Here is a 23,886-nt window from a genome sequence, read left to right on the forward strand (position 1 = left end):
CTACTGACTGGGGAACATGGACAGTCTTTTTTAGTCTGCAGTCTCTCTCTCAGTCCTAGCATATACTTGGTTTTATTTTATTTGCACTTAACCTTAATCTCACTTTCTGGAAATGGGAAGGCTCCTAGTCTGGGAGAACTAAGGAGGCTGGTGTATATCAGATAACGATGGCTTTTGTGACCTTTGGCAAGCGCCTATGGACCCATACAAGAACCTTTCAATTTGACTTGCATGCTGTATTCTTTCCTGTCATGCGAAAATTAACCCACCATTAACCTCCCATCCCTACAGTTATGGTTGACTTGATTTGAGGCAAGACTAAAGCTGTTATAACTGTTCAAGGGTTCTTTCTCTTATTTGACATACTGAAGATGGCTGCTGGGGTTTCCTACATATATTTTAATAAAATGTATATGCTCAGACCCAGCTTCTCACTGACATTTCTAATTTTTTCTAAAAACCCTCATTGTTCTGAAGTTAACTTCAGTCTTTTCCTCCTGGCAATTCAATTATATAATATCTGCTGTTAAAAATTTTAAGGAATAATCCTGTTTCTCTTGTAGAAATTCTAGCTGTTTACCATTAAAATGGATCTGAAATCTAATAGGGTTCAAGTAGTCACACATGTTTCTTTTCTCATTTCTACTAGGAAGACCTTGGCCAGGTCTTATTTCATATCCTGTCACTATTGAGGCTTTACACGATCATTCTTAGTATAGCCAAAGGGTGATATTTTGTGATAGGCATATCACCTAGGAAGGGGCAAAAAATGCCTGTAACCAGTACAGATGTGGATCTAGATTGCCTAACATCAGGACTGCTATATATATTATATATATATATATATATAAAGCCCAACTGCTATATATTTTTAAACTTTTTATTATTGTGGAAAAATTAAACATAAACAAAAGTAGAGCAAATAGTATAATGAATATCCATGTACTCACCACCCAGCTTCAGTCATCATCAATATATGGCCAATCTTGGGCTTCCCTGGTGGAGCAGTGATTGAGAGTCCGCCTGCCGATGCAGGGGACGCGGGTTCATGCTCCTGTCTGGGAAGATCACACATGCCGCGGAGCGGCTGGGCCCGTGAGCCATGGCCGCTGAGACCAGATAATTTCAAAGAAAATCCAAGGCATATTTTATCTGTAAGTATATCAATATATATTTCTAAGAGTCAAGGATTCTTTTTTTCCCACTGTTAACCATAATGCACAATAGTATCTTAATAACATCAATTATCAAGTCAATCTTTAGATTTTCTTGATTGTTTCTCTCCCTTATTATTATTTTTTTATATTTGTTTTACTTGAATCTGGTTCCAGACAAGGTTCACACATTGTATTTTGTGCATACATATCTCTTAAGCCTCTTTTAATCTTTAGGTTCCCTCTCATTTTTTTTTCTTACAGTTTTCTTTTTGTTGTTTGTGTCATTGATAAAAACAGAGTCATTCGTCATGCAGAAGTTTCCATATTCTGGATTTTGCTGATTGTCTCCATGTGGTGATATTTAACATGTTCTTCTGTCCCCTGTATTTTCTATAAACTTGTGATTAGATCAGATTCCACTTTTGTTTTATTTGGCTAGAATACTTCAGAGGTGGGTTGTGTGCTTCCTATTTATATCACATCAGTAGGCAGTGTCTGGTGGTCTCTCTTTTAGTTACGTTAAGATTGATCAGTGAGGTTTCGGGGCCATCAGCCTCTCCATCCATTTTAAAGTTCCCAGTGATTTTTCTCTTAGGTTTTATCAACCCTGTAGTAACCACTGCCTAGATTCATTACTTCAGTGGGGTTGCAAATAACACTGTTGTAATTTTATAATTTCTTCTTTATTAGCTGGACTTCTTTAAAAAGCACTCCACCAACTATCAGGTTATCCTAAGGTACATTTCACACAGAAGGGACGGACTAATGTTTGATTCTTTTATTTAAAAATTTTCAGAATAATGAGTTGGTTCCTCAGTAGGGAACCTTGATAGCATCCTTACTTTCTGATTCCTGTTAATGATAAATGGTATTTAGAGATGACAGTCTAGATGCTATGGGTGCCTGCTGCAGTTGGGTTGGTCATTGTTTTAAATTCTTTTCAAGTGGATAGGTTCAGGATTTTTTTTTTTTAAAGAAAAAATATATCATAGTTCATACTGATATTTCCAGTTCAGATTTGTGGTGATAGAATTGCTGGCATGTAACTTCTTTGATTTTGTGGCAATAGAATTGCTGGCATGTAACTTCTTTGATTTTATATTTTCATCTCTTTGCCTAATATATGTGGATGAAATGATATGGTTAGAATTTACATGAGAATAATCCAGTATATGTGTGTAGGAAGGGAGATGTTGTGTGTTGCATAGGGGGAGGGGAGGAGTGGATAACAGATGAAACAAGATTGGCCATTAGTTGATAATTGTTAATTCTGGGTGATGGATAGGTATATGAGAGTTCATTCTTTTTTTAGTGGCTGCATAACAGTCAGTAAGATGACTGAACCATAATTTATTTAACCATTTCATTTATTGATGGATGTATAGATTGTCTTAAGTTTTTATCTATAACAAATAATAATCACCTGTAATATATAGCCTGAAGTATAATTTGGTGGATCAACCTGCATGTATGTACCATATTAATAATTCTTTTCCCCATACCCTTGCCAGCTTTGTTTTTATCTTCTCAGATTTTGTTAATTGATACCTTAGATTTATGTTTTAAAAGATTTAAAATTTAAAAAGCATTACTAATATCATAAATATACTTTAATTGATTTCCTTTCAAAAACTTTTATGATGGCAGAATTTGTTTACAAATAAAGTTCCAGTATTACTTTAGGTAAATATTTGGCAGTCAAAATACTGATTTTTGAAGGAAAAAATTATTGAAATGCTAATAAAAGTTATTAGGTACATGACCTCATGGGATTATAAAATTCATTGCCCTAGATTATCAGTCATTTTACATTTGCTGAGGATGTAGAGAACAATAAAATAAATTCCACTAACATTAAAAAATAATAAAAAAGTTAACTACCAATTAATGCTGTGGGAAAACCTCATTTTTAAAGAGGATATGAAGTATTAAAGGCTCCTGACTTTTCCGTAATTTTTCAATTCTTGTATTACTTGATTACTATTTAATATTTTATTTTAAATGGTATTTAAGTCACTTAAGAATTTATTACTTTTTCAGAAGTGAATTAACTGTCTTTAGTTGAGGTAATGGTATTAGTGGTATTAATCCCAAACATACACTATAAAATTTTGGGTATAGAAAGATTAGGATGTTTAAAATTCCCTTGTGATATAGGAGCCAGTTTCCATTCTTTGGGAGGTGGAACTGCAGCATCCTAGCCTGCTCTTCTGGTCAGATTGCTTGTTTGAAACCTATGCAATGAGGAATCTTCTGGGTAGAGCAGCACTGTGCAGTGGAAAAAGAACACTTTCCAGTCAAACAGACTTAGATTTGAAGAACAGTTTTACCTTAACAGGTCAGAATTATTTAAAGTCTCTGAGCCTCAGTTTCCTCATCTGTAAAACAGGAATAACAACTTCTATTTAGGGTGCTAAGGACTAAATACAGTCATGAATGTAATACATCTGGCACAGGCTAGATAAATTCATTGCTTTTATCTACTGCTATAAGTAATCGAGTGTTTGTTTCATATCATTTTTATTTATAATAACAGTAATTAGCATTCATTGAGTACCTAGTGTGTGCCAGACAGTATTCTAAACACTACATGGATCTTGTTTAATCCTTACAAAGCAGTGTAAGGTAGGTATTATGGACCCCATTTTATAAGGAAACTGTGACACAGAAAAATTAAGTAGTCTGTATAGGAATATGTTAGGCAGTAATGAGGAATTACTTCCCTGTGTATATATCTTTTTTTTTTAAAGCTTTTTTTTTAAAAATTTTATTTATTTATTTTTTGTCTGTGTTGGGTCTTCATTTCTGTGCAAGGGCTTTCTCTAGTTGCAGCAAGCGGGGGCCACTCTTCATCGCGGTGCACGGGCCTCTCACTGTTGCAGCCTCTCTTGTTGCGGAGCACAGGCTCCAGCCGCGCAGTCTCAGTAGTCGTGGCTCACGGGCCCAGTTGCTCCGTGGCATGTGGGATCTTCCCAGACCAGGGGTCGAACCCGTGTCCCCTGCATCGGCAGGCAGACTCCCAACCACTGCGCCAACCAGGGAAGCCCGTATATATCTTTTTTAAGTAATCAAGACTATATTTTGTTATAACATCAGTGACAAAGGAAACATGGTAACTCAGAAACATATTATAGACGTAGAATAGACAAAGACAAATACTGTATGATATCACTTATATGTGGAATCTAAAAAATACAATAAACTAGTGAATAAAACCAAAAAGAAGCAGACTCACAGATATAGAGAACAAACTAGTGGTTACCAGTGGGGAGCGGGGAGAGGGGGTAGGGGCAGTATAGGGATAGGAGATTTTTAAAAAGGGTTATTATGGCATTATATGAAATCATGTGTGAAACTTTAGAAAATTGTGAAGTTCTATAGAATTTAAAGAATCCTTCATTCAGAAAAAAAAAGTTAAAAAGAAACATAATATGTTTAAAAAAAAACTTTGGTTATTCTTAAATTTCTCCGAAATGTTCATGCGTTATCTTAAGAGAATCTCTTCTCTTGAGTGAGAGGCTCATGATTCAGGTAAAATCCTTGCTATTTCAGTCAAAACATTTTTTAATGGTAAATGAGCAATTCTCTACTCTTCTCTTATACATTTAGTACAGTACTTGAAAGTGTTTATTTGGTTTCCACAGGGTCGGAATCTGGCGGATCTACGCCGAAGCCAGTCCCGGGGCACATTCACCATTAGCACTACTCTTCGGTTGGGTAGACAGATTCTGGAGTCTATTGAGAGCATCCATTCTGTGGGATTCTTGCACCGAGACATCAAACCGGTAGGGAGCCTTTTCCTCCAGATCACAGAATGAGTTTGCTTGGTACTCTTAATCTTATCATGGGACACAGTAAATTACAAATGTAGCTTTCTATATTAAATACAAGGTAGTATTTTAATTTCTGTGGCAAAGATGTAAACTTAAAGTACATGTAACTTGCCTTTTAATTTAAAAAAAATGATAATTACAAGCTATAACTTAGAGAGCTTTTCTCATACAATGAAAATGTTGCTCAGCAGCCAAATTAAAAATTATTAATGCTTCACTATTATTATTATATGTGTTAACATTGTCAGTTACTTAGCCTTACACCTAAATTAATAGTTATTCTTTGGATTTCTTTTTCCTGATATTGGTTAAAAATATATACATATGTTGCTTTTAGATGTTGGCATTGTGTTCTTTGAACTGTTTCTCAAGTGACAAATTATACTTATAAGAAACTATCCATTATGAAGGAGCTTGATTTTTCTCCTGAGTGCTACAGTGCCAATATATAGTATTTTTTTCTATTCTGTCTTTTCTTAGAAATTGTCATTTCTGTAACTGTGAAATATGTCTTTATTTTCCCTTTCTTGGTTTTTGTATTACAAGGAGAAATGATCCATTTCTGATATGCTGTATTTACTATAAATTTATCATATGTTGGTTGTTGCAGTTGAAAATTATTTCCATCTGTTGCTACATGATTTCTAAAATTAAACAGTTTACATGAAAATGCCAACTAAAATTAACATAGTTGAGTCAAACTTAATGTAACATAGATTTCTCCTGCTTTTATTTTTATGTCAAGTTAAACGTCATTATTTGAGAACCATGGTGATTGAAGAGTTTCCATTTTGATTAGAAAGCTCCCTAAGTAGAACAGTATTTTAAAATAAAACAGTATTTTAAAATAAAAGCTAACAATTCTATAACAATTTGACTTTTGACTTCAAAAAGAGAAATTCCCTTATATACCTATCTTTGCAAGTTTGTGGTCATTTAATGTTACATTTATTTTTATTAAGGGAAGAATGCAGAGTGTATTTTCCTTAAGTCTGTTTTGAAATGTGTCCTTGAATTGTATTTTAATTTTTACATGTAGTGAAATTCAGGTTCATGATGCTTATAGGAAATTCATTTCAATTTCTGAACTATATATTCTATTTTGCTCACTCCTAGTTCCTCCCATTTTAAAAAGTAAGTAGTGACTTAGACTAGAATTTCAAGGAACTTAGAGTACTGATTCCAGTTAAGTCAGTGTTGTGTTTTATGTAAATTTATAGTCACATAAATTTTTTGTTGCTCAGAGTTCACCTGATCCTAGGCATTAATAGAACCCACAGCAAAATTATGTATTAATATCCAGTAAACATCATTGACTAGAATAGTATATTTGGGACATGTGTATTATATAGAGTTTAAATAGAAGAATTAAAATAGAGGAAGGATAAGGTATAAGGACTAAGTATAATAATAATATATATATTTTCCTTCTTTATTTTTCTAGTCAAACTTTGCCATGGGTCGCTTTCCTAGTACATGTAGGAAATGTTACATGCTTGATTTTGGCTTGGCTCGACAATTTACCAATTCCTGTGGTGACGTCAGACCAGTAAGATTTTTCATGTTATTATTAAATATTTGAGAATTAACTTATTATTTATAGTGTCACGCTTTTTAAAGAAATGCTAATTGTGTATCAGAATGGATGTCATCCAAGAAGTATCTTATAGATTTTATGATTACTTTATAGATGGTGTTAATTAATTTTATTATTGAGAGTTGTGGCTTTTAAAAACATGTACATTAGACGCAGATTTAGAGTGGTCTTATGAGAACACACATTACCACTTCAGCATCAAGGGTCCTTTTTGCAGTCTGAGTCTCTGTACATCCTGTACTTCTGTTTCAGTTACCGTATTTTTCACACCCAGAATGTCCATTTGGTTCTTTTTAAAAATTTCTCTTTAGTGATATTCTCTATTTGATATGGCGTTGTAATTACACTTTCCTTACTTCTTTAAGTAAGGAAAGCTTTCCTTTATTTCTTTGAACATATTTATAATGCCTACTTTGAAATCTTCTTCTGTTATATCCAACAGGAGAAGAATGTAGTCATTCTTACAGTCAGTTTCTGTTGCCTACTTTTTTTTTTTTTACATGTATGGGTCACACTTTCCTGTTTCTTTGCATGTCTTATATTTTTTTGTTGTTGGAAACTGGACATTTTAGATAATATATTATAGCAATTCTGGGTACTGGTCCTCCCTTCCAGGGCTTGTTAGTGTTATTTGCTTATTTATATGTTTAGTGACTGACTAGATTATTTTATCCTTCCCCCCCATCCCAGCACATAGTGTTAAGTCTCTCTCTTTTTTTTTTAATAAATTTATTTATTTATTTGGCTGTGTTGGGTCTTCATTTCTGTGCGAGGGCTTTCTCTAGTTGCGGCGAGCGGGGGCCACTCTTCATCGCGGTGCACAGGCCTCTCATTGTCGCGGCCTCTCTTGTTGCGGAGCACAGGCTCCAGACGTGCAGGCTCAGTAGCTGTGGCTCACGGGCCCAGTTGCTCCACGGCACGTGGGATCCTCCCAGACCAGGCCTCGAACCCGCATTCCCTGCATTGGCAGGCAGACTCTCAATCACTGCGCCACCAGGGAAGCCCTGTTAAGTCTCTCTTGTTGCCCCTCAGGGAGGTGCAGCTTTAGGTCTGCCCATCGTCACCCTGGAATGACAGTGGTACTGGTAGGGCTCTCCTCCACACTTTTTCTGACCACATCCAGTTATTAAACCTGCTGATTGCTGGCTGATTGCTCTGTTGCTTAAAACAGTGCCCCAAGACGTACATTCCTTGACAGACTAATCCAATCAAATTGTGGCTCCTAAAATGGAATAGTTTGGGGGTTTTTTGGCCGCGGCTGCAGGGTTAGTTCTCTGACCAGGAATTGAACCTGGGCCCTCAGCAGTGAGACCACAGAGTCCTAACCACTGGACTGGCAGGGAATTCCCTTCTGAGGTTATAGTTTGTTCTGACCCCAGACGGGTTCCCCCACCTGTCTTGTTCCCCTGGTTCTCACCTGGCCAGCCTGTGGTCTAGACTGTATCCTCAGATCCACAAATCCTCCCAATTCTCTGTACTATAACCTCCACTATTAATGAGAGGGTCTTAAGTTTAATTAACTTCACTGTTGCAAATGAAATAAGTTCCTTTGGGAAGAGATTGGGAGATAAACTTTTTTACGGCGTTCTTCTGTCTGTAGACAAAATCTCTGACCGAGGGCTCTGGAGTTGGGGGTGAGGACTATGGCAAACTTCTCTCTGAGTGACATCCTCTCTTGGGAGCAGGGCCCTCTGGTTGAGATCGGGACAGTAGCCTGAGGTCTCTTGGCTTGACTCTCCTGGCATGGAACCACTGCTTCATGAGCCAGGAGAAGGGCTTTTGGGGCCCCAGTATTTTCAGCACATCATGCCCAAGGTAGAGCCTTCATTCCATGAGTGGAAGCTGGGTGCAAGAAAGGGGCTTCCACCTCTGTACCACGCTTGCCCATGACAGCCTCGTCAGCAACAGGCAGCTGGGAGAAGATGAGAAATGCTGAAGTCCTGCTCCTACACGAAGAAAGCCCTCTGGCTCAGAACTGGGGAAGGAAGGAGCCCTGTGTTCTCTGCTGCAGCATCCTGGAGTGGAGCCACCCCTGCTGATCTGGAAGAGAGGAAGGAGGGGGAGTGGTTTTGGTTCAAATACCGTAGAATCTAGCTTTTCTTACTGACTTTTCATGAATATGAAATAGCTGTTTCATCATTTGTTGTTTGCTTGAAGGACCATTTCCAGAGGCTATGGTTATTTTTTAAAATTGTTTTTACCAGTTTTACTGGGGAGCAGGTCATCAGAGCTCCTCATATTGTCATACTGGCAGTTGATCTCCCCCTACAGTTCTTTAATGTCTACTTTTTAAAAAAATTTATTTTTTAATTGAAGTATAGTTGATACAATGTTGTGCTATAATGTCTACTTTTATACTTTTTGTTTCAACTTGGTACTATGATTTTCATTTCTAGCAGATTAGTTGCACAGAAGTTGAAACACTGTGAATGAGCTAACAACTATATAATAACAGACTGTATACAATAAATGTAAATTATATTTAAAATATAGGCACATGAAAATTTAAGCACCTAGAAATTATAAGACAATCTTTTTGGTTCCAATGAAGGTCTTGCATTAATAGATAGCAAGGCAGGTGATGAATTTGGGTCCAGTGCAGCTTATTAGACTTGAATATATTTCTGGGGTCTCATTTCTATTCCAAGCATCTTTCTTTTTTAGTTTTTAGAATATTATGAGGTTAGTATTTATTCACTTATAAAACACTTATTAAATGAGCACAGATTATGTGTGAGGCATGGATCTAGATGCTGGGACTGCAGCAGTGAACAGCAGACCAAAATGAGGTTCTTATGGAGGTTATATTTTAGTGGTGAAGACAGATAATATACAAATAAATACATAATTTTAGATTGTGATAAATTCTACAAAAAAAAACCAGCAGAAAGCAGGGTATTGACATAGAGAGTGATGGGCAGTGAGGCTAGGAGACTATTTTAGAGGTATTAGTTAGAAAAGACTTCTCTAAGGAGGTATTGAGTTGAGAGTTGAATGAAGTATGAGAGCAGGCTGTGTGATTTTCTGGAAAGAGAGTGCTCCAGGCAAAGGGAGCAGCAAGTGCAGAGACTCTGAGGCAGAGTAAGTTTGGTATATTCAGGGAAAAGGGGGGAGGCCACTGTGGCTGTAGCATGGCATAGCATAGTGTGGTGGGTAAGTGGAGAGAGACGAGTTTAGGAGGTTGGTAGGCCCCAGAATGTGAACGATTTTGCCAAGAGATGGATTTTATTCTAAGTGTGATAGGAAGCAGGGTTGTTGCATAATATGTTACATGCTCTGTCAATAAGCTAACTATAGAGTTATATACAGAAGTAGGTTATATTTAAAACGTAGCCACATGAGAATTTAAGTGCCTTGAAATTGTGGAAGACTATCTTCAGTTCCATCAATGTTCTTGTATTAATTGGTATTTGGGCAGGTAAAGAAATTAGTTTCTATGTAGTGTATTGGATTTGAATATATTTCTGGAATCCCACTTCTATTCTGAATAGCAGTTTTTCAATTCTTAGGACTTTTTTTTTTTTTTTTTTTTATCACTGTGAAGAAGAGACTACTGAGAGCAAGAGTAGAATCAGAAAGACAAGTTAAAAGGCTAATGCCATGGTCCAGTGGTCATTGCTGGTGGCTGGGACTTAGGGCATTAGGGTGATACAATGAACATGTGGAAAATGCTTATATTTAGGATATGTTTTAAAGACGTATTTAACAGGACTTCCTTCTGGATTTGATACTGAAATGTGAAGGGAAAAGAAGAGTCAAGAATGACTTCTAAGTTTTTGTCCTGAAACCATGATAGAGATGAAGGCTGAAGTGTGGGAAAACGGAAGTTTTATGAGGGAAAAACAGAAGTTCTCTTTTTTTTTTCTAAAAGCTCAGTTTTTTTTTTTTTTTAATTTTTAAAATTTTAAAATTTTTGACTGCATTGGGTCTTCGTTGCTGCGCACAGGCTTTCTCTAATTGCGGTAAGCGCAGGCCACACTTCGTTGCGGTACATGGGCTTCTCGTTGCGGTACACGGGCTTCTCATTGCGGTGGCTTCTCTTGTTGCGGAGCACAGGCTGTAGGCACGTGGGCTTCAGTAGTTGTGGCTGGAGGGCCCTAGAGTGCAGGCTCAGTAGTTGTGGCGCATGGCCTTAGTTGCTCTGCAGCATGTGGGATCCTTCCAGACCAGGGATCGAACTCGTGTCCCCTGCAATGACAGGCGGATTCTTAACCACTGCACCACCAGGGAAGTCCCCGGAAGTTCTGTTTTCTAAAAGTTAAGTTTAAAATGCCTCTTAGATTCTAGATGGAAATAATAAGAAGTTGACTTGATATAGTAAACTGTAGCTCAAAGGAGATTATCAGGGATGGAGATAATATAAATTTAAGAATCATTTGCTCCCAGTGTTTAAAAATAAATGGTAATTTAAAAAAATGGAACTAGCTTAGATCAGTTAGGGAAAAGGTATAGCTAGAAAAGAAGAGAGGTCTGAGTCTGAGCCGTTGAGACACTTTAGCAACTCAATAATGGATAGAAAAGAACTATGAATTAGCAAAGAACAGTGGGGAGGAGGATTGGCCAGTGAGGTAGGAGGAAAATCAGGAGAGTGTGGTATCTTGAGAGCCAAGTGAAGAAAGTGCTTCAAATATGTGGGGTGCTACTGATGCTACTGATAGGTCAAGGAAGGTAGGAGAACTGAGAACTGATCATCTGGATTTGGCAAGGTGGAAGTGACTGGTGACTTTTATAAAAGTGATTCTGTAGAGCAATGAAAACTTAATTGGAGTAGGTTAAAGAAAGTGTTGGGGAGAGGATGTGGAGAAAGGGAATATAAGTAAAACAAGGAAGTAGTTGTAAGGGAAGTAAAATCCTTCCTTCCTTCCCTAGTTTATTTTTTTTTAACGTCAGCTATTGTAGCATGCTCGTGTTCTAATATTAGTAGTGCTCCAGGAGACATGAAAAAAATTGATGATGTAGGACAGAGCAGGAACAATCACAGGAGCCAAGTTCTTGCAAGCTGTTGGGGAAGGAATCCTGACACAATGCTCCATTATTAGAGCAAGAACACTTCTTCCACTGTAACTGAGAAAAGGTAGAATAAATGGACACAGATACAGGTAGGCATTTAGATTTGGTGGTGGAAGTTGAAGTTCTCTCATGGCTTTTATTTTCTCAGTGAAGAAAGAGACAAGGCCTTTTGCTGAGAGTGCAAAATGGTGTTGGAGGTTGAGGAGAGAAGAGCACGTGTGAAATAGTTATCATGGAAGGGGAGAGAGCAAACTGACTGGGAAAATATAATAGATTGCTGGGCTGTGCTGAAAGCTCACTTGAGTATGATGGTAATTTAAGGTAAGATTGTCAGTACAATCCTTTTTCTCCATATACTTTTAACTGCTTGTTTACAGGTACAGTTTCATCTATGAATTGAGTTTAACCAGGGTTGGGGTCAGGTTAGCACTATGGAAGAAAGAGGGAATATCATTGTGGTCGAATGTAACCCAGGCTGTGTAAGGAGTTAAGCTTTCCCTTTATTTATGTATTAATAGCTAGTTCCTTTTAGAGTTTTTATGCCAGTAGGATTTCATAATTATCTTTAAAACTCTTAAATCTCAAGTAAAATTACTTTCTTACTTTTTGGATCATAATTATGATTGAAATCATTTTCTTATATTGTTCCACTAATATAAAATCAAAAGTTGCCTGGGTAGATTTCTTTTATATAGTACAATTTTGTTTATTTATTGCTTTTAAGAAACTTGAATTGAGTTGCTTGGATTCTCTAGGTATGCCATCATGTTATCTGCAAAAACCAATATTTCCTTTTTTTTTTTTTTTTTTTGCCTTGCTATGTGTATTCTAGAAGAGTGTAAAAAACATATATAAAAATTTTAAGGAAGAATGTCAAAACATCCATGGCCTCCATCTAGGTTAAGAAATAGTTCATTACCACCTTAGAAGTGTTCTGTGGGTCGATCACTTCCTGATCACACCCCTTTTCCTTCTTCGAGCTCCTTCAATGGAGCTTACCGCGAAGATGGAAGTGTCTGTATGTGTACTGTCTTATATGGTAGCCACTGGCTACATGTGGCTATTGAGCACTTGAATTGTGGCCAGAGCAAGTGAGGAACTGAATTTTAAATTTCATTTAGTTTTAAGTTGCTATTATAGTGGCCATTGCAGCCATAACCTACATTCTATATTTTGCATTAACCAGTCCCTTACTTTGCTTTCTTCTTTCTTCTATAGGCCCGAGGGTACTTGTTTTGGAGTATGGAGCAGATTCAGGGAGCTGTTGTAAAATAGTACAGTTATCATGTACCCTTCACCTAGCTTCCCCCCGATGATGACATCTTACATAATCATAATATGTTGTCAAAACTAAGAAACTGTTATTGGTATACTATTATTAACTCAAGTACAAACCTGAGTCAGATTTCACTATTTTTTACATACACTTTTCCTTTCAGGGGAGGGGTGGTATATGAAATTTTATCACACTTGTAGATTCATATAACCAACAGCCCAATCAGGATATAAAACTATTCCATCACCACAGAGAAACTCCCTCAAAACATAAATGTGTATTTATTTTTCCAAACTTATGATATAGGATTGTCAGTCAGAATACATTACAAAGGGAATGATGGATCCTATCTGTTACACTAGCGATACTACCAAGTTGTTTATGTGGTTGGTTTTGAGAGCCTCTACTGTTTTTTGTTTGTTTGTTTTTTATGAATTTATTTATTAACTTATTTTTGGCTGTGTTGGGTCTTCGTTGCTGTGTGCGGGCTTTCTCTAGTTGCGGTGAATGGGGGCTACTCTTTGTTGCGGTGCGCAGGCTTCTCATTGTGGTGGTTTCTCTTGTTGCAGAGCACGGGCTCTAGGCGTGGAGGCGTCAGTAGTTGTGGCACGTGGGAGAGCCTCTACTGTCTATAACCTTTAAGATGTATTAGTTGTATCAAATAGGGATGTGAGATAAAAAGGACTTGTGGGCTTCCCTGGTGGTGCAGTGGTTGAGAGTCCGCCTGCCGATGCAGGGGACATGGGTTCATGCCCAGGTCCGGGAAGATCCCACATGCCGTGGAGCGGCTGGGCCCTTGAGCCATGGCCGCTGAGCCTGCGCGTCCGGAGCCTGTGCTCCGCAATGGGAGAGGCCACAACAGTGAGAGGCCCGCGTACCGCAAAAAAAAAAAAAAAAAAAAAAAAAAAAAGTAGTGTGTGTCTTTGTATATATATTTGCAGTACTTTGGTCCATACGGTTTTGGAGTTGAACTTCTATTTACTTAGTGATTTGAATCTGCATGTTCATGTTTTCCCTCCTGGTTTAGAGGATGCCTCAGTTTCTTTAGCCTTTGAGCTGGCATCTTACATTGGCCCTTTGTGTCTAAGCTCTTGGAATGCCATGTCTTCTCTTGCTGCTTCCTTCTTAACCATTCAGCTGAACCTTCCAGTGCCTAGGGCTATAGTGTCCTACTTAAGAAAAAATTTTAAATGTTACCATTCCAGAATTTCATCTATTTTCTTATTTCCATTGAGGGTTTTATTACATAGTTCTTTATTACATAGTTATTATAAAATATTGGCTCTATTCCCTGCGCTATATAATACTTCCTTTTAGCTTATTTATTTTATATATAGTAATTTGTATCTCTTAATCACCTACCCCTGTCTTGCCCCCTCCCCATTTTTCTCCCCAGTGGTAACCACAGTTTATTCTCTTTGTCTGTAAGTCTGTTTCAGTTTTTTGTTTTTTTGTTTTTTTTTTTTTGTGGTACGCGGGCCTCTCACTGTTGTGGCTTCTCCCGTTGCGGAGCACAGGCTCTGGACGCGCAAGCTCAGAGGCCGTGGCTCACGGGCCTAGCCGCTCCACAGCATGTGGGATCTTCCTGGACTGGGGCACGAACCCGTGTCCCCTGCATCGGCAGGTGGACTCTCAACCACTGCGCCACCAGGGAAGCCCCCTGTTTCAGTTTTTTTATATTCATTTGTTTGTTTCATTTTTTAGATTCCACATATAAGTGATAACATACAGTATTTGTCGTTATCTATATGATTTATTTCACTAAGCATAATACCCTTCAGGTTCATCATGTTGTTGCAAGTGGTAAAATTTTATTCTTTTTAAGGCTGAGTAATATTCCAGTGTGTGTGTGTGTGTGTGTGTGTGTGTGTGTGTGTGTGTGACATCTTCCTTATCTATTCATAAGTTGATGGACACTTAGAGTGCTTCTGTATCTTGGCTATTGTAAATAATGCTGCTATGAACATTGAGGTGCATGTATCTTTTTGAATTAGCGTTTTCATTTTCTTTGGATATATACCCAGGAGTGGAATTTCTAGATCATATTGTCTATGAGCTATTTTTAGTTTTTTTTGGAATCTCCAGACTATTTTTCATAGTGGCTGCATCAATTTACATTCCCACTAACAGTGTATGAGAGTTCCCTTTCTTCCCTGTCCTCACCAACATTTATTATATGTGTTCTTTTTGATGATAGCCATTCTAACAGGTGTGGTTTTGATTTGGATTTCCCTGATGATTAGCAGTGTTGAGTGTCTTTTCATGTGCTTCTTGGCCATCTATATGTCTTCTCTGGAAAAATATCTATTCAGGTTTTCTGCCTATTTTTTAATCGGGTTTTTTTTTTGTTGCTGAGTTGAATGAGCTGTTTATATATTTTGGATATTAACCCCTATTGGTCATATCATCTGTGAATATTTTCTCCCATTCAGTAGGTTGTCTTTTCATTTTTTCAGTGGTTTCCTTTGCTGTGCAAAAGCTTTTAAGTTTAATTAGGTCCAATTTGTTTACTTTTGCTTTTGTTTCCTTTGCCTGACAGATCTAAGAAATTGCTACGATATATGTCAGTGTCTGCCTATGTTTTCTTCTAAGTAATTTATGATTTCTGGTCTTATATTTAAGTCTTTAATCCATATTGAGTTTATTTTTATATATGGTGTGAGACAATGTTCTAATTTCATTCTTTTACATGTAGCTGTCCAGTTTTCCCAGACCACTTATTGAAGAGACTATCTTTTCTCCATTTATATTCTTGCCTCCTTTGTCATAGATTAATTGACTGTAATTGTGTGGGTTTATTTCCGGGCTCTCTATACTGTTCGATTGATCTATGTGTCTATTTTTTGTGCCAGTACCATGCTGTTTTGATTACTGTAGCTTTGTAGTATAGTCTTAAGTCAGGGAATACGATACCTTCAGCTTTGTTCTTTTTTCTCAAGATTGCTTTGGCTTCTAGGTATTTATTTTAATAAAACATGCTCTTAGGATACTAACCACTCTCACTTTTTACTTTCTTTTTCTTTAAAGATGTTTTTAAACATAAGTTTTGGAAATATATTCATGTGGTACAAAAATAAAAGAATTAAAAATTCATCAAAAGTAAACACTTCTGCATTTTGAAAACACACTGTTAAGCAAATGAAAAGTCAAATCACAGACTGGAATAAAATATTTGCAAAACACACATCTTACAGAGGACTTTTTTTTTTTTATTTTGTGGTACGCGGGCCTCTCACTGTTGTGGCCTCTCCTGTCGCGGAGCACAGGCTCCAGACGCGCAGGCTCAGCGGCCATGGCTCACGGGCCCAGCCGCTCCACGGCATGTGGGATCCTCCCAGACCGGGGCACGAACCCGCGTCCCCTGCATCGGCAGGTGGACTCTCAACCACTGCGCCACCAGGGAAGCCCTTACAGAGGACTTTATATCCAGAATCTATAAGCAGTTCTCAAAACTCAATAATAAAAAAACAAACCTATAAAAATAAGCAAAAGATTTGGATAGGCATTTCATTAAAGAATAGATACTACAGATGGCAAATAAGTACATGAACAAATTCTGAACATCTTTAGTTATTAGCGAAATGCAAATTAAAACCACAGTGAGATACCATTACACAGTAATTAGAACAGTTAAACCTAAAACACTAGACAATTCTGAGTTCTAAGGAGGGACAGAAATCAGAGGTTGCCAGCCAGAAACTGGGAGTCAAGGGGATTGACTATAAAGGGCATTAAGGGAACTCTTGGGGTAATAGTACCCAATAATTTAAGTTTATGAATATGTGAATTACATGTGCAGGGAGAGGTACAAGTTGCCACCATCTTTGAATTGAGTTTGAATGATATAGCCAAGACACAAAGATGTTGGCATCTTATTTTACTTAGACCTCATGGTCTTAATATACTTATTTGTAACCAGAGCCTGAATATTAATGTATATACTATGATGCTTGTCATGAAAGCTTTTATGTTTTCTAATGTACAGAGTTTATTTGTCATAAATCCTACTTTATTTTAAAATGGTAGGAAAAAATGGGATTCATCGATAACTAAAATGGGACTCATTGATAACTAATATGTTTTAAACATATGATTTAGAGATATTCTCTCTAATTTTTATAATTTCACAATTATTAAAAATGTTAGAAATTTAAGTAGTGTTTTCTTCACAATAATACACGTTTCTCCCTTCTACTTCATGGGCTTAAGTGTGCTGAATCTTATGCTATTTAAAGCTCAGTTACTATTCTTTGCTTGGTTTTGTAGCCTCGAGCTGTGGCAGGCTTTCGAGGGACAGTTCGTTACGCATCAATCAATGCTCATCGGAACAGGGTAGGTATCTGAACTAGAGTCATGGCTGTATAAGCATGCTGATGCTTGAATCAGATTGACTTCTTTACATTAGAGTACAGAGGTGTGGAAAGTGCTTGGGAGCAGAAGGAAAGGTGTTAGAAATACTAATGCATGGTATGATGCATAGTGGATAGATAATAGATATGTGTAGCTGCATAGAAAATAAAATTTAATTTGGCAGAAAATATAATGGCTAATTATATATATATGTCTATGGAGAATCTTGTGTCCTTAATTAGATATAAGTATTAAATTTACTATAGAATTTTGAAGAAAGAAAATATCTGTGTTCTATTTCAAGAAGTTATTTGGGAATTCATACTATCAATACCTAATGAAGGAGGTCCTTTTTTCTGTAATATACATCTAATCTGTGATATCCCCTCTCCATCACGCTTGTTTTCATGAAGATCTAAAATATAGCAACTTAAAATTTTTTTTTCATCTTAGTACATTATACCTCTCCTCTTGGGTTAAATTAAAAAAATTTCTCTCTCTCTTTTTTTAACTTTGATCCTTTTGTTTTGCTCTAAAAATTTTTTTCCTCATCCCGAACCTTAGTTATGAATAGGAAAGGTGGGTACTTTATGGATTCTCAACTGTTGAACTTGTTTGGACAGAGTTGAAAAATATAACAAGTGATTCCTTGATTAAATAAATAGAAATCTTTTCTTGGTCTTTTGTTACCTTATTCTTGTTCTGTGAAGCCAAAACTGCTTTAATAAAAACTTGACCAGGACTTCCCTGGTGGCACAGTGGTTAAGAATCCTACTGCCAATGCAGGGGTCATGGGTTTGAGCCCTGGTCTGGGAAGATCCCACATGCCACAGAGCACCTAAGCCTGTGTGCCACAATTACTGAGCCCATGCGCCACAACTACTGAAACCCACGTGCCTAGAGCCTGTGCTCCGCAACAGGAGAAGCCACTGCAGTGAGAAGCCTGCGCACCTAAACAAAGAGTAGCCGCCGCTCACCGCAACTAGAGAAAGCCCACACACAGCAACGAAGACCCAACGCAGCCAAAAATAAATAAATTTAAAAAATAATAATAACTTGACCAATGCTAAATGTAATAGGAAGAGAATGCTGTGGTTTTATATGCTATGCTTCAGTTAATTTGGTTTCTTAGGATGTGATTATAAATTGAAAATAGGAAAAGTATTTTTATCAGTGTGTAGCACTCTGCTGAGCATTTTAACTCATTTGGTTTGATTCAGTGTTGTTTTATTTTATGGTATTTAGTTAATTATTCTACCTTGAAAAGAGGTACGCATCCTCCAGATAGATTCTTGCGAAAGTTTAGAAGTACTATGCTTTCTAATTAATTCTATTAAAGAATATGTCCACATTGGAATCTTCGGAATAGGACATTCTTTTTGAGATAAGCATAAACATTTTCAGAGATCATAATAGCTATATAAACATTTTCAAAATAGCTGCTAGAAAGAGATTTTATATATATATATATTTTTTTTTCTATGCCTTTCTATGCCATTTCTACGCCTTTCCAGCATAGAGTACTCTATCAGTTGCTCTGTTAACCTGCTTATTATTCTTGGTAGAGAAATTTGATAGTGTATAGCAGTGGTTCTTACCCTTCATTTCTGCTCCCAACACACCTGAGGAGTAGAATGCTTTACACAGTAACACAGCTTCACAACAGTGATTGTCAGTGTATGTGGTGACACAGGAGTACAACTAGTGGAACCTTGAGAGTGTCTTGTCTAATTTAAGAAGAATTCCCAGGTAATTCTAAAATATACTTCTTTCTTCCATACTCTGCGACCATGATTGGATAATTTCTAAACTTAATACACTACATTTCTATTTTTTGGGTACCTAAATCTTAAACTTTTTTTTTTAAGTAAAAGCAAGTTTATTTAGAGAATCTTAAACTTTTAATGTAAATAACTCCCAAACAATACAAGGACTTTTCAAAATACTTGATGAACTCTGTTTACTTCATCTCATTGTTTTCCTTCATTTTAATCCTTTGTTAATATTTGTTTTATGTCAATACTTTGAAGAAATTATTTTACTTTCTTCTGGTTCTATGGTTGCTACTGAGATCTTTGTCCATGTATTGTTGTTACTTTGTATTTAATTTGTCCTTTTTTTCTTGACTACTTTTGATATCTTCTCTGTCTTTGGTGTCCTGCATGTGCCTTGGTGTGGATTTCTTTATATTTACTTTGTTTTGAGATTTGTTTTGCTTCCTGAACATTCACATCTTTCATCTATTCTGGAAGATTCTCAGACATTGCTTGTTTAAATGTTGCCTCTTTTCCTTTCTCTCTGTACCTTTATTTTCATATCTCCAAATTGATGCATATTAAACTTTCTTGTTATGTCTTCCATGCCTTTTAAGTTCACTCTCAGATTTTCTCTTTTGGTCTCTTTTTTGCATTCTAGATAATTTCTTCAAATCTGTCTTCCAGTTCATTAATTCTTTTTTTCTGGTGTGCTTGATCAGCTTTTAACCTTGTCCATTGAGTGTGGGTTTTTGTTGTTGTTGGTGGTGGTGGTGGTGTATTGGCCATGCCACGCAGCTTGTGGGATCTCAGTTCCCCGACCGGGGATTGAACCCAGGCCCTTGGCAGTGAAAGCACCTAAGCTCTGGACTGCCAGGGAATTCCCTAACCATTCAGTTTCTAATTACATATTTGTGCTTTTTATTTCTAAATGTTCTTTTTAGTCCTTTTATAAATCTAATTGGTCTTTTTATTTGGGGGGAGAGAATATGCTTCCTTTCTTGTGACTTTGATTCTATTTTTAAAATCTTATTTCATATTCTATATCTTATAATTCCATTCTGAAATTCTTGGATAGCTAATTCTGCTCTTTATAGTTTTTCTTGCCATTAGTTTATGGTAGCTTGCGTTCTAATATATTTTATAATTTCAAGTAATGAACTTATATTTGGTGGGGCTTTATCTCTAGGAATTCAATGAAGTCTGAATTTAAGGGTATCTTGAGAGGATTTTCATTTGCATCTGTCATTACTGTAGGACAGGATCACCCAGAAAACACTTAGTTTCTGGGCCTGGTTTCCTGGACCACACAAACAATATAAATTTAAACCCCAGATCTGAGTGAGGGGTAGTCCTATGGTAACAGATTCTCAGGGCAAATTTTTTTTAACCACTCACTTTATCTTTTTGATAGTGGTCAAATTTTACAGAAAAAATTATTGTAGTATAACATACGTACCAAATACTGCACTAAAGATAGTCCTTTGAGGGTCCTAGCTATATGTTGGGGATAGAGGTGGGGAAGTTACAAATCCTGTCTTGTGTAGGCTCAATGCTTTTACACCTGTCCCCTTCATGATTGATAAAACCCATGTTGGTAAACCTATGACAAATGCCCGCAAAATAGCCAAAGCCAGAGCTTCAGTATTAGGTTGCTTCTCATGTTTCCAGCTTTCTTTTAATTTTGGCTCTTAAGATTTCCTTTGCTTATTTTTTTTTTTTAATTATTGTAGTAAAAAACACATAACAGGGCTTCCCTGGTGGTGCAGGCGTTGAGAGTCCACCTGCTGATGCAGGGGACACGGGTTTGTGCCCCGGTCCGGGAAGATCCCACGTGCCGCGGAGCGGCTGGGCCCGTGAGCCACGGCCGCTGGGCCTGCGCGTGCCGAGCCTGTGCTCCACAACGGGAGAGGCCACAACAGTGAGAGGCCCGCGTACCACAAAAAAAAAAAAAAAAACAAAAATACCCACATAACATTAAATTTACCACCTTAACCATTTTTAGGTATACAATTCAGTAGTGTTAAGTATATTCATATTATTGTGCAACAGATTTCTAGAACTTTTTCATTTTGCAACACTGAAACTCTGCACCCACTAAACACTAATTCCCCTTTCCCCTTTCCTCAAAGCCCTTGGCAACCACCTTCCTTTACTAATTAGTGAACTCATTTATTAATTAATGGGCTCTTAATTATTTCCAGCATTTCTGGGTTTTGGGATGTTCTTTGTATCAAAAGTTTTTCAGTATATCTGTTGTGTCATGTAGATTGCTGTATAGCTATACAGGTACATAGATATACCTACTAGATAGTTTTATAGGAAAATGAAACACAGTAGTTAGGCCTTAGACAATGTAATGTACTCAAAAGGAGTGGTAATGTAATGTGACTGAATTCTCTTTTGCTTATGAAGGAAATGGGAAGACATGATGACCTTTGGTCCTTATTCTACATGTTGGTGGAATTTGTGGTTGGTCAGCTGCCTTGGAGAAAAATAAAGGACAAGGTAATTTTGGAAATGGAAATGTTAGGACTTCCCTGGTGGTTCAGTGGTTAAGACTCCATGCTCCCGGGGCTTCCCTGGTGGTGCAGTGGTTGAGAGTCTGCCTGCCGATGCAGGGGACACGGGTTCGTGCCCCGGTCCGGGAAGATCCCACATGCCGTGGAGCGGCTGGGGCCGTGAGCCATAGCCACTGAGCCTGTGCACCCGGCGCCTGTGCTCCGCAACAGGAGAGGCCACAACAGTGAGAGGCCTGTGTACCGCAAAAAAAACAAAAACAAAAACAAAGAGACTCCATGCTTCCAATTCAGGGGGCCCGGGTTCGATCCCTGGTCAGGGAACTAGATCCCACATGCCACAGCTAAGAGCCTGCATGCTGCAACTAAAGATCCCGCATGCCACAACTAAGACCTGGCACAGCCAAATAAATAAATAAATAAATATTTAAAAAAAAATAAAGCCTTTAAAAAAGAAATGGAAATGTTAGTTTTGGTAGGGGAAGGAGTAAAAATTTCTGGGTAGGCGTTTTTGTTGAGATTATACTTATGCATAAGAATTAAAAGTTACAAACATTTTCACTGTATCCCAATATGTATATTTTTCTTTCTATGTGCTGATATTAGAGATGTAATTAATGTTATGACTTTTTTTATGTACATGGAGAATAGATACAAATTTAAGTACAATTGTCATTTCTGATTTGACTTCTAGCCCTCCCTCTTAGGTTTTATTTTTACTAGTTCTCTTTTTTCTTTTTTATAAGTCAATTAGGCTTTTAGTTTTTAATTGTCACATATTGTTCAATTTGAAAACTATAAATGCATGTGTTGATAAAGAAAAGTAGACCAGATTTAAGGTCAGCTCTTTCTTTTGGGGAGCTGTGTGTTCACTGATGCAGAACTGTGTTACCCCTTTGGTTCTGCACTACAGTCCCCTCCCCCTGCCGCCTTAAAGCAGTGTGCATTAAGCTGTTAGCTATTAGTAAGAGCTCAGTTCTTGCTTTATGCTTAATTACCCACTGTCTCATTCTGTAGTACATACCCTTGAGACTGTTACTGAGAGGCTCTTAATGTGTAGCTGCCAAGAGAAATTGAGTTCAGTTCCTTTTCTCTTTACTTCCCAGGAACAAGTGGGCTCTATTAAGGAGAGGTATGACCACAGGCTTATGTTGAAACATCTCCCTCCAGAATTCAGCATCTTTCTGGACCACATCTCCTCTTTGGATTATTTTACAAAACCAGACTACCAGGTAATCATCTTTGTGAGTTCTGTGGGTTAATTCTTCTCTCTCATTTAGTCTGTCTTCACTCATTGTACTGTTGAGGGTGCTGTAAATGAGTATGGGAAGTCCCTAGAATAATACTATTTTAATACATCCTGAGAAATGTGGTTAAATTGACTGATGATGACAGGGTCCACGTCCGCACGTGAGCGCATGTGTGTGTGTTTCCTCCCTTCTGGACGAACATACTTCATTAGAGTTTTAGGTTTGTTCATCATGTAACATTTTAACTGTTGCTGCTGTGGTTCTTCTGGTGTATAGAATTGCTGATAGTTCAAATTATGAAAATCCTATAGCTAATTTATTGACCAGAAGGAAATGTCCAACTAGGTAATGTGTCTGTCGAGGGCTTGAGGGCTGCATATTGTATGTTAATATGCTGTGGGACAGCAGTCAGTGAAAATTACTGGCTCCGTTTTGTCTGTGGTGAGTGAAACATTTCCTCAGAGCATCAGTTAATAAGGCCTTACAAAGGTGACTAGGATTACCACAAATTGCATCCCTAACCCCAACCAGCTAGATTTCAGAAGATTCTGTTGCTCTCAGGGGGAACTTGGTCAGAGCTTAATGCGAGATAATCACTACCACTGAAAATATAAATGCAAGGCACACATTGATTAATAATAATAAAATATATATTAGTGTATCATTTTTATCTACAAAGGACAACATATAGGCTTTACTGCCTGTTAATGAAAGTTTCATATTCTAAAGTGTTGTCAGTGTCAAAAGACTAAAAGATTGTCTACAGCACAGTGAACTTTTTTGCATATAATAACTAGTTCTTTGTGAAAATGCAGCTTTTGTATAATATATACAGAATATAAAGCAGAGAGGCAACATACAGCCTTGGGTCCTTAGAGACCTTAAGTAGGTGAGCCTGTGTTATTCTTTTCTATATGGCTATTTGAGTTATAAACTGTATAGGCTAACAAATGGAGGAAATACATTGTATATGAGTCACTTTGGAATATGTTCTCATTTATATTTTATATGGGTTTTCTAAAATGCAGGAGTTCATGTTACTTGCAATAAAATAATGAAATTTTACTTGTAAGGCTAGATTCAGGAGGAGCTAGGAATTGTTACAACTTTCATCTTGGGTGCTAATAATTTTTTGATTGA

The 23,886-nt window shown here is 37.2% G+C and overlaps 1 protein-coding gene across 4 annotated transcripts in view; it reads left to right on the plus strand.

Moving 5' to 3' along the window:
* TTBK2 (tau tubulin kinase 2) overlaps nucleotides 1-23,886 on the plus strand; it is a 144,633-nt gene that overhangs the window by 68,663 nt on the left and 52,084 nt on the right. For 2 of the 4 annotated variants that reach the window (XM_024732473.1, XM_024732475.1), the window contains 5 exons: nucleotides 4,802-4,942; nucleotides 6,435-6,539; nucleotides 17,140-17,205; nucleotides 21,393-21,485; nucleotides 22,603-22,728. In XM_024732473.1, the coding sequence (XP_024588241.1) occupies nucleotides 4,802-4,942; nucleotides 6,435-6,539; nucleotides 17,140-17,205; nucleotides 21,393-21,485; nucleotides 22,603-22,728 (531 nt within the window). Of the gene's footprint in view, nucleotides 1-4,801; nucleotides 4,943-6,434; nucleotides 6,540-11,757; nucleotides 11,919-17,139; nucleotides 17,206-21,392; nucleotides 21,486-22,602; nucleotides 22,729-23,886 lie in introns of those variants that run through there. The other 2 variants (XM_024732476.1, XM_024732474.1) reach the window with 2 other exon arrangements.

Source organism: Neophocaena asiaeorientalis, unplaced genomic scaffold (assembly GCF_003031525.2).
Source record: "Neophocaena asiaeorientalis asiaeorientalis breed wild unplaced genomic scaffold, Neophocaena_asiaeorientalis_V1.1 scaffold119, whole genome shotgun sequence".
In the NCBI taxonomy this organism is placed as follows: Eukaryota; Metazoa; Chordata; class Mammalia; order Artiodactyla; family Phocoenidae; genus Neophocaena; species Neophocaena asiaeorientalis.